The sequence below is a fragment of the Mytilus trossulus genome, chromosome 12, assembly GCF_036588685.1.
Source record: "Mytilus trossulus isolate FHL-02 chromosome 12, PNRI_Mtr1.1.1.hap1, whole genome shotgun sequence".
Lineage (NCBI taxonomy): Eukaryota > Metazoa > Mollusca > Bivalvia > Mytilida > Mytilidae > Mytilus > Mytilus trossulus.
In genome coordinates this window covers 6,741,461-6,753,653 of record NC_086384.1, presented here as the reverse complement: position 1 = coordinate 6,753,653, position 12,193 = coordinate 6,741,461, and the positions used below count along the sequence as shown (strand labels likewise).

General features: G+C 34.0%; 1 protein-coding gene across 1 annotated transcript; it reads left to right on the top strand.

Moving 5' to 3' along the window:
• Positions 1-1,813: 1,813 nt before the first annotated feature.
• Positions 1,814-5,313, top strand: LOC134693153 (uncharacterized). Its single transcript, XM_063553860.1, has 3 exons — positions 1,814-1,888; positions 2,998-3,093; positions 3,491-5,313. Exons 1-3 carry the CDS (start codon positions 1,874-1,876, stop codon positions 4,307-4,309), a joined length of 930 nt encoding a protein of 309 aa, XP_063409930.1. The 5' UTR covers positions 1,814-1,873; the 3' UTR covers positions 4,310-5,313.
• Positions 5,314-12,193: the final 6,880 nt, after the last annotated feature.

Sequence of the window (12,193 nt, the reverse complement as noted above, 5' to 3'; positions counted from 1 at the left end):
GCTTTATCATTGACAAGTTGAAGCTCTCAAAAACTGTTAAAAAGTAATTAAAATTTTATAAGACTTTAAAAGATGGCTTAACATTATACATATACAAGATTTACAAAAAGAAAAATGGGGGTCACCATGCAAATTTTTTCAAAGCATACAAATGGATAAAACCAGAGGATTCCAAAAATCTAACAAAAATTCCAAAATATGACAAGCCGGCTTCCTTAATATCGGCGTCATATCCCTTACGCCCACACTCTGTATTCATAAAAGATCATTAAACTTTGAATCTGAAGTATTCGATTTGTGAACATTGCATTTTTTTAAGTTACAATCATGATTGATCTGGTGAAAGTTTGTATAGTTCTTTGTTGATGAAACACGTAATTGCAAAAACCAGTACATAAGTGTCTGCTTTTATATAAATTATTATCCACTGCAAAACAATCGTGCTGCCCTTTTGTATGTGAATATAGTTTCAGCATACAAGGTTTTAAAATACCGTTGAAAATGTATTTCCTTTTTATATATGTCAACCTGTTTCCACTGTAAAATTGAAAAAAGTTCTACTCCCAATAAGCATTATACGACACTAAAAATAATTTTGTGGTTATCGTTTATTTTGTTTAAGAATAAATCGTGACGTTTGCTTTCTCTTTTACATTGTTTTGCATTTATGTTATTCCAAGGCCTATTATTACTTTGTATAATTATGGTATAGGTTTTGCAAATTGGTTAAGGTGGTCAAATTATTATTGTTTTGCATTCTTCTCATTTTAGTCTATGTTGGATTGTTGTCTACATGGCAACCCTTCGACATGTAATATTTCACAAAGATTTATAACATAAATTGTACGGTTTTTCGATAAAATGAAAACGAAAAATGTAACCTCTTGCAAGTTATACAAGACAACTTTATTATTGTTCTTCAAATTTACGAACACAAAAATAGATAGCAAAAAGATAGATCGGGTTCAGCCCTGATTGTTCGTATCTTCTTTCCTCAGTCCAGTCAAGGATTAGCTACTATACAAATCCTTGGTCCATTGTGTTGTCGTCTACTACATACTATTACTAATATATATAATTAAGATGACCAGAGCGATTGCATTGTTATAAAAATGTTGAAGATATATCGGAAAATCATGTTACACCATGTAAGTACAAGCCAAAATAAATCTGTGTACATTCAGAACTTTAAACAGAAGTGTGATGTACAATTGATTATAAATCAAATTTTAAACCTGTTGAAATATTACACTAAGACTAAAGAAACATGCACCAAACGGAACGTTTTTCTTAATTCAAATAAATTTTATATCGGATCCCAATACCGTGGTAACAATATTGGAAAATTTTTAGATATCTTCTACTTAAGATCTGAACACTTTTAGCCAAATAAACACAGAAATAATAAATAAAAAAATCAAGTCGCTCTTATATTTATTCTTTTAAATATAAATAATGTTCAACCACTGAAATGAACTATTCTCTTTGTACCCTTTAGAAACTTGCATATTTTTTTTATTTTTTTCAATTTTATTACTTTTTTTCATGAAGTAGAAGAAACAATATATATACAAAAAAAGAATTTCCGCCATTTAAGAGTAATCGTTGGTTTCTAAGTGAGGAAACCAAAAGATTGCTCCTTGGAAAGTTGCATCACAGAGTTTTACAATTGAAAATACTAATCGAGTTTCCAATTTCTGCAGCACACATCTACCTACCTTCAAGATAAAAATTAAATTTAATTGAAAATATGAAAATTACTACTGAAGTTTAATTCGGTCAGTCTTATTTCTTTTCTGGCTGTTCAGTATATTTAACCACATGTAAGCAACTACTCACTGTGATCATATTAAAAGAAGGACGATCGACAGACATGGAAGTTGTAGCGGTATGCATACTTTTCTTTTATTTGTAAAAAATGCTACTTTTTCGTTGAACATTTCTTCTGGTGAATCCTTTTTTATTTACATAATTTAGGTCTAGATGATTGTAAGATACTTTTAGCGAAGTATCTAGAAACCTTTTTCCATTTAGATATTTTCAACAACCATCTACTAGATACTTTTTGAAAACACCTATTTACTTTTAATTAGTATCTAGATGGTTCTCATAGTCTGCATAAATACTCGAGATGAAATACAATATTCATTACCCTGTAACAAAGTCGTTATCGTCACCATTTTTCTTCTGTTCTTTCTCTAATTCTATTCAAGCCTCTTCTCAACAATTGTTGGTACAAATGTATCTTTCTAGATTCGATATAAAATCAGCTGTGCGAGGAATCAGGCTAACGGGGAGAGAAACTGTGTGTTACCCTTTCTAAAGTTCCGCAAAATTTTATAATCAGTAGCTTAAGAAAACGCAAATTCAGTTGGTTAAAAATACGACAGAATACTAAAGATTTTCAGACTTGTTGACCATCTAGATGTTTCAACGAACAATCTAGATACCAACACGAAATATCTAGAGACTTGTGTGAAGCATCTAGATACTTGTGCGGGAAGCATATAGATTTTTATGCGAAGTATCTAGATGGAAAATACATCTAGCTAGATGGAATCATCGCTATTTTGACATGAACTCATACTTTTTTGGGCGACATTCTTTAATATGTGTGTATACATGCGGCTTTTTTTATTTATTTTTTTTATCTCACGTCGTCGTCCGTTCGTCGTTAACTTGAACAAAAAAACTCTCCTCTGAAACTACTGGGCCAAATTAAAACAAATCATGGCCACACTCATTATTATAGTATCTAGTTTAAAGAATGTGTTCGACGACCCCGCCTGTAAACAACCATGACCAGCATGGCTGAAATAGATTTTAGGGATACGAATGTAGTTTGTGTGCTTTTTTTTCATAATTCTTCATTGCGTTTCTTATTCAAACGGATACGTGATGATGTTCATAAGAAAAGTAATTTATAAGTCTTACGTACCGTGGTTAATCAGTATTTGTAATTGTCTGCAAATTACCCTACTTGTTATTTTTTCAAAGGCACACCAACGTGGTGACCGGTTGGGATACACTCATCCATTTATTGTCAATGGCAGAGACGTTGACCCTATTGCTTTCAGAATGAAATGGCAGCAGGTAGGAAAATGATTAAGTTGAAGTTTTATTCTGATCTACATACAATATGCGTATAGTATACAGGTCATATGAGGACACTTTATGGAGTTTCACGAAATGTAACATATCTTGTTCTTTGGATGGTTAGAATACAAAAACCCTTGATATAAAGGAACTCTTAATTATGATATAAAATTTAATAGAAATAAAAAAACCATGCACAATGATAATCAATTTTGTATAACAGCATAACCATGGTGCCGAGTGAAAGCAAGCTCAGACAACGTACTTGACATTTTGGTACGACATCAATTTATACTCTCTACTTTTTGGATAAATTGAAAATGAAACACATAGTCTCTTTATAATAACTTTATTTCATTTAGTGCTATTGAATCACTTGTCAATTGAATTTCAGTATTTCCCACCACGCCAAGACTGGGTAACGTGTCGCCGTCATCGTACTCCAGAAGCAGATGCAGCCAGAAATATCATCAAGGTTGTGATATCCAATCGGATACAAAGCTACAAAGAAAAATACCACTCACAATTCGAAAAATCAGAGTTCAATGAGACAGAGAAAATAAGTACAGCGGAACAAAAAGTTCCATTCGAATCGAGATCAAACAATTTTCATCCAGAAATTTTGTTACCAAAAATTAAGAAAATCAAATCGAGGTCAAAGAATTCTGACAACAAGCTTAAGGGAAAGGTGACAACGAAAGGTCACACAAGGTCACTCTCAAGACAAAAATCTGAAGTTAAAAGTAGGGCAATCTCCTCGGACGTTTTAGAAAACGACGGAAATAAACATAAAAGAAAGAAAAAGACAAAGAAATCAGCAACAAAGAAAGGCAAACGATCAGCAAAGAAACATATATCTAAGGGAGAAAAATGTGAACTTCCCGATACAAATGACATTTGTCGGAAAAGACCTACAGAAAACTTTCATAGTCGTGAATCAAAAAAACTTAATTTCTCTAAACTGCCACGCCTTCCGATTCCAGACACTTGGAAACGGCAAGGCAAGCCACATCATTTGGAGAAAGTGACACGCCTTCCTCTTCCTACGACGTGGAAGTGGTACGATAATCCAAATCAGTTCAAGAAACGACAGCCTTCGACACCTGGACTATCATTGGCTAGCAGGCAGTCATCTGACATGGGAAGTATCTCATCCAACCAATCATGTGTTAACAATTTAAGATTCGAACCACGGTCATCCTCAATATTATAATGCATACAATTTGTAATTTGTATTTTCTTTACTTTCGGAAATCGTCGAGGAATTTGGTGAACGAGTGAATCATTTGTTAAAAACATATATGTAATGGCATTAAAATAACGCTGTATAAAACATATAGAGACGAATTTTATAATCACAACGTTTACCACAAACTGAAAGAGGGAAGAAAGATACTAGAGGGACAGTCAAACTCATAAATCGAAAATAAACTGACAACGCCATGACTTAAAATGAAAAAGACTAACAGACTAACAATAGTAGACATGAAACAACATAGAAAACTAAAGAATAAACAACACGAACCCCGCCAAAAACTAGAGGTGATCTCAGGTGCTCCGAAACGATAAGCAGATCCTGGTCCACATGTGGCACCTTTCGTGTTGCTTATGTTATAACAAATCCGGTTAATAGTCTAATTCGGTAGGTTACATTCATAAAAGGGAAGGGGATTGTTGTTACGAAGTAAGGAACATATATATCCAATATCATTTGTGAAACGATTATTCCATAACGGTCAATCAACTCGTGATGGCGTCCGTAAAATTTACGAAGGGATAATTTCAACTTCACCAATTGGAACTCTTGCATGGTTTGATAGCTTCCTAGTGAGCAGCAACCCTCTATTAAGAAAATCATGATAGGAAATCCAAGTACATAGGACAAAAACTGCTATTTTGAAGATTTAACACGTTCATTTATATCAATATCCTTAGGTAGGATCTTTTAAAAAAAAGTCCAGGCAAGGAAAATGAGAAGACTTCCATTTAAACTGTTTACATTTATGAGTTTAATTATTCCGTCAATAAAAGAGTCCCAAAAGGAAATCTTTTTGTTGTGCCGAGGTAAAAATCGAACATCCAACTTTCCCCCCAGGACAAAGCGGCATAACTCAATAATATTATCGCACTTAAATTTAATGATTTACAAATGATATTTACCTTTAGCCAATTTATTCATGCATTTATAAATATGTTTGTTTATGCTTTATTTCTTATTTGTTATATTGTTGTACTATCATGCCTCATGTGGAGACCTTTCGTGAAATAAAATGTGTTAATGTTTCAATGTTTCAATGATGAACAAAGAATCCCGACCAAGAGCACATGTTAAAAAATTTAAAATGAAAAAAAGTCTTATATATATTTTTTTTTTATATATTTTTAATATATATTTCGTAGTTTGGTATGACGTCAAATAGCAATGAACACGTACACATTTTTTAGGGGCCAGCTGAAACACGCCTAGCTCCGAGTGCGGGGTTTTCTCGTTGTGTTGAAGACACATTGGTGGCCTTCGGCTGTTTTCTGCTCTTTGATCGGGTTGTTGTCTCTTTGACACATTAACCCTTTTCTATTCTCAATTCTTTCCATTTCAATTTTGGGCGCTGTGACTGGCAATAAACATGATTCTATTCTATTCCATCATTTTCGATTTAATTGAATTATGCCGATTTGGTTAAAAGACGAGAAACAATCAAATGCTCCTTGTCTGCTGATACTGACCCCTAGAGGGGAGTCTCATTTGGGGGTTCCGATCCCGGATCCCGCTTACTGTTTTGTCAGATTCCCGTATCCCGCTTACACTATGTACGTAAGCAATTCTTATTTTTTTGTCATTTCCCGGGTCCCGCTAGACCTCATTTCCCGTTTTCACGACACAAAAATTTGACTTTCACGTGTCACGCTTACAAAACATCGGCAATCCCGCGTCACACTTAGACCCCAATGAGACCCACCTTGAGCTATTTCAAAATACGTGCATGTATAGTAAATGTATTAGGAAATGCTAGTTTGTCGATCGTATAAATAAAATTATTTTCAATAGAAAAACGCTTGGATATATTTCCAAAAGATGAAAGGGACCATTGACGTATGACGAAAATGTAAACTTGTATAATTTGGAATAGATATATACATGTATATATATTTATGATATATGAGGATTTTTAATTCAAGTGTTGATATCTGAACTTTTATTTTTTAAATAAAGATCATGTGAAGTTATAATAACATGCTTCAATATTATGGCAACGCAGGCGCGGATCCAGGGGGGTCCCGGGGTTTGGAAACCCCCCTTTTTTTGGACGATCAATGCATTTGAATGGGGACATGTAATTGGACCCCCCCCCCCCCTTTAAAATGGCTGGATCCGCCCCTGCAACGTATTTTGTGTAGTTCACTGATGAATGTAATAATAGACAGGGTAGGTTTGGACTGAATTCAAGTCACATTCAACGTCAAAAATGCAACATTTGTAATGTATGGTAACAATGTGCATAAACTCTTTAAAATGGCTGGATCCACCCCTGCAACGTATTTTGTGTAGTTCACTGATGAATGTAATAATAGACAGGGTAGGTTTGGACTGAATTCAAGTCACATTCAACGTCAAAAATGCAACATTTGTAATGTATGGTAACAATGTGCATAAACTTCATACAAAGTAACAATAATTGAAAGGAAGTTTTCATATTCTAATTCCAAGATTTATTATTTGGTATTATTTGTCTTTCGTGGTTTATAAAAACATTATTGGAAATAAGTACAGATGCATGTGAGGACAAGTTTACAAGTTGAGGGCAGGCTTGTACTGTTTATATTGCTTGGTATTATCTACCCCAGAGTACTGGGATGCGTATCAAATATAAATGTTAATTTTATTATTAACATGTGGTATGATTGCCAATGAGACGCCGTTAACCATTAAAATTATGAGAGTGGATTTTTCTCGTTTTGTTAATATACATGGGCTAATTAAAAGTTATGAACTACAGAAATATTTTGTATTATGTTATTTTTGGTTATTTTAACATTAGTGGTATGATAAATATTATTCAAAATTATTTAATTTTTATCCAATTAATCTTTTATCAAGTGTAATACTATTTGGTTAATTTATTTTAAAGTACACAAAATCAGGGGAAATAACCCTAACCTCTTTAAATTACAAGTTATATTTATCATTTATCACTGACAATACACCAATCTCCAATTACTATACTTCTATAGTGCGGTGACAGAAGTGTAAAAAGTCGTCTAGATCGCAAGTTTAATCTCCCCAAATAACACACGGCTAAAAATGGTCTGAACTTAAAGACAAATATGTCTTCTTTAGTTTTTGCCCTGTCGTCAGAATTTCGTACGGTCACATTTTTCTAAAAAGTCGTTTAAATGACAAGTAGTATATATATTAGAGAGTTTCAACCCCCTTTTTTCAAAATGAAAATTTTTGTCTTTTTGCTTACATTTAATTGAAATAGTTTTTCCTAAAGCTATTTTGATGTGTCAAAATATTCTATTCAGTATTTTATTTTCTTCTAATCTATAAAATGTGCGAAGTTTGAGCTGTTTGAAATTGAGGTAATTTTCAGACACAAACTTTAGTTTCATCTTCATATTAGTAATACAAATTACCCCATAATATTTTAAGCATATAGTATTTCATGTCAATGTATTCGTATTTATTGCAATTCATTTTATGATTACTCGATGAAACTGCATACAACCAAGACTATTCTCAGGAAATAGCACCAGAGAAATTGCGCAAATGCTAAGCAATTCTTGAGTCAATCGTTTATGTGGCCATTGTTTTACTCCTTTTCATTTAGTATTGGCTTGACAAATGTACCATAAGTTTGATTCAAAACACCTTGTTGAGACATTGAATGCCAATGAATTTTATTCTTCTTAAAGTGAAGTGCGACGCTATCTTTTTTTGTTGCCAACCATGATATTGAGCGAATTCAAGATATACGTCTCGTATAATTTTTCCCCAGCATCTTTGCAGAAAAACATATGGATGTCATCACACCTTCCTACACCCCCTTTTAGATCTCTGTTAAATCTTGAATGATTTGAAAGGGATGGTTTGAAACTGGTATTTTTGTTAGGAACAAATGTCTTCGTACTTCCTTCAATACCTTGTCTGTATTTGTAAAAGAAAAACTCAAAATAACGTGTTTGCTTTGAGCAGAACCTTTCATATGCAGACCTGTGGCCATGAGTGAAATGTGTAGAAATATTAAAACATGTCTTGTGACGGTTGATGAAAATGAAGATGATAGAGATAACGGTTGACTTGGTATAAAGCTTGTTGCACTGGTTCACACGGTCCCAGCCCCAGGTTACGGGAGTGTTGGCACGCCCTTAGAAAAGTTACCCCCTAAACATTCTGTATGTGTCTGTTTCAAGTCACGAGACGGTAATGCAGTGTTTGTTGTTTGTTTCTATATACTATATTTGTTTGTTACTTATTTATTTTTTTACATTAATCAGGCCATTAGATTTTTCGTTTGTTTTACATTATCATTATTTCGGGAATTGAAGACTATGCAGTATGAATTTTACTCATTGTTGAAGCCCGTACGGGACCTATAATTGTTAATTTATGTCTCATATGGTCTCATTTGGAGAGTTGTCTCATTTGCAATCATATCACATCATCTTTTTTTATATGGAATACTTTTGAAGTTTGTGGTACGTTGCAAGGGAAAAAGGGGGGGGGGATAAAGTTACAAAACCTATAATGTAAAAGATATTAACCAGAGTAAAACACACAACAACATATATTACTAAGTAAGCAGTAATAATTGCGAGAAAAAAAACCCAAAAGCAACGAGTAGTTTATAAAAAAAAACTGAAGTATGCGTAAATTTAATTTGAGGTCATATTTGACTGTAGTGTTTTATTGCTTTGGTTTGAAACCTCACCCAATATCATAGTTTAAAAAATAATTTTAAACTATTGTCCTGCATAAGACACTTGATTTTTACCTGAAATTGAAATTTTTCATATGGTTAAAAAAAAAACTCAAAGATTAAGGTTTATGTATAATAACAAACATTACTAAAGCCAAAACAGTATCAATTGTATTTAGGTAGAGTTTAGAAATAGAAAAAAATGTCAAAATTGAAACCCTCCCAAATTTTCACAGATTTTTACATATGACCTTTGACCTCAATTTAAAACAATTGTGACCATATTAAGTACTGACGACAGGCATAATTTTATAGCACAAGGTTTCCTCTTTCCAATGATATATTATATAGGTGTGAGTTCGGTGGGGAGATTAAATTTTGAAAAATCTGCCTTCAGTCACCGCACTATAATATCTATATGACAATAATGGAGGGGGAGACAGGGGAGTACCATTCTCCCTTCTCCCACCCTCTTCTCCTTTCTCCTACCTCTCTTCTCCTTTCTCCTACCCTTCTCCTTATTTGATTTTTTTTTAATTTACCGGAAAAAAGCGAGATATTTTATTTTTTCATATTTTATTTTTTTCTCCAACTTTTTCTCCTTTCTCCCAGCCTTCCTCTCCTTTCTCCTACCCCCTTTCTCCTTTCTCCCTGTCTCTCTTACCCCTGTCCTCCCCCTCATAATGTCGTACTTTGAGATAAGCGTTTGAGCAACGTTACTATCCGTACGGTAAGTACAAAAAAGTCAAGAGACTAGAATAATGAATCAATATTCTTTTCGAACAAGAAGATGTGCATAATGTCATCTGGAGCAAATTGTAAAGTGAAAGTTGCTAAACTGTAGTGTAATAATGACAATAAAGATTTATAATGTCAACGAAAAGCTGCCAGGAAAAGTATCTAATTCGAAAAATGTACCTGGTTTAATTTTCCGTCCAAGTAATATGTACGTCGATCTATAAAGCCGGCATTTTTCTTTTGGTTATCCCCCGCTTGTGATATATTTATAGAAGGCGAGATGGTACCTCAGACACGGTTGGGTGGGGGGGGTGGGGGGGGGGGTAACTTCCTATTATTGTGTATACGGGGATGTGCCAAAAATATGGGTCATAATTTTGCCAGATTTTATTTAAGAATGACCCTCCTTTTTAATAACATCCTATATTAGAATGCATTTACGTTTTATAACTGTATAATAGTATTGATTTGGGGTATGATCTACATATCATATATGAATATGCTATTGAGAATATTACATTATAAAATATATGTGCACCAAACGATGTCAATTCATAAATAAAAACTGAAGGGTAGTTGGTATATTTATGAATTATGAGTGATGATAAGTTAGAGCTTATATAAGCATGGGTCATATTTTAATTATTGTATATAAGTATAGGTCATTCTTCCTTAAATATTTATATAACTATAGGTACTGAATTTCAGTGAATGTTATATTAAAATGGGCACGTCTTTTGAGGCAAAAATGGCATACCCCTTCCAAAAAAATATCGAAGTTACCCCCGTGACCTCAGAATGATACGTCAACTAATCATGAATGCACTTGTAAATATTCCCCAGGTCTCATAAAACGAAGAAAAGGATAACTAGTATACTACATTGTTTTTCTTTCAAGCTTCTCAATTTACTTTACGTACTATTTAATTAATTATTTCGCGTGTGACTGTCGTTATATTTACAGGCTGGTAGTTGATAAATTGCCGCACACTTCATGCAGTCAGATAGTGTTTCCATAGACTGGTTCTCCCCCTTGCAACATACTTAAATGTCACACCGATAAAAGGCGGGTAACCAGTCTATATGGTCCGCCCGTCTCTGTAACATGTGTGTCTCTTCAAATTAATTGAACTTCTCAGTAATACACATTGTATTGAACTATATTTACCGTCCTAAGCTGTTTTTCTACTTAAAAAATGATTTCTGTTTGTCTTAATTCAATATTGCTCTTGAACATTGTACATGTTGTACTTACAAGTACGATACATTTTCGTCTATTCGAATGTCACGGATGAGTCCTAGGAGCTGAAGTTGAAACACACGTCTGCTGAGGCGGATTTAGGGGGGGGAGGTAGGGGGCCCGGCCCCCCTTTTTTGGGAAAAAAATTTGGTTGCTGATAAAGGGAATCACTGAAGCGTGACTGGAGCGGGCCCCCTCTTAGGTCAGTCAGTGTGCCCCCACTTATAGATATATGTAGAAAGATGTGGTGTGAGTGCGAATTAGACAACTCTCCATCCAAATAACAATTTATAAAAGTAAACCATTATAGGTCAATGTACGGCCTTCAACATGGAGCCTTGGCTCACACGAAACAAAAAGCTATAAAGGGTCCCAAAAGTTACTAGTGTAAAACTATTCAAACGGAAAAACCAACGGAGTTCAGTTGTAATCATTAAGCGAAAAGCCATTTGGATTCAAATGTATCGGAAATTTTAACAGAAGAACTGAACTCTATCCGAGGGTATGTGTATTTTCCAGTCAATACGATAAAACTGGACAAAATAAAGCACCAGATTTATCTACAAACTACTGACAGTTAAACAGCTTTTATTTCCTGGCAGTTGGTTCAAGTATTATCTAAAGAAAGTAAACCTGGCTTTATAACTATCTTAACGTGGCTGTAACGAGTTACCGTGGAGCACGCCGTGTGCCAGCAGTAGTATTACATGCCGTTGTTCAAAGGTAAAAAATCGATTGAGCGGTCAACCGACCGGGGTTCGATCCCACGACCTACCGAACTCGAGGTGAACAGGCTACCTCGAGATGACCAATGCGATTGAATTTGCATCGAAGGGCTTTGCGAACCAATTGAATTAAAAGTATGATAAGTTGTCGTCTCATACAATTTTGTAATAGGTACGGTACTCAAATTATTGTTTGACGCATTCTTAGACTTCAAGCTTTTATAACTCTGTTGACCTGTTGAAAAATAAGCCAAAATATTTTTAGAACCTTAAAGTTGTTCACAATTTTTTATACTAGGTTGTGTTGAAATGAAAACAAGAGATAATAAAAATATTTTTTTTAAAATACCCTCAACTTAAATAAATATATTATACATGAGATATATCGGACGAATGCTACATATTTCAAAGTGTATAAAGATATTGCATACATATCCAGACCGTGGAGTTTAATTTCTTCAGCTGGTTAAATGCAC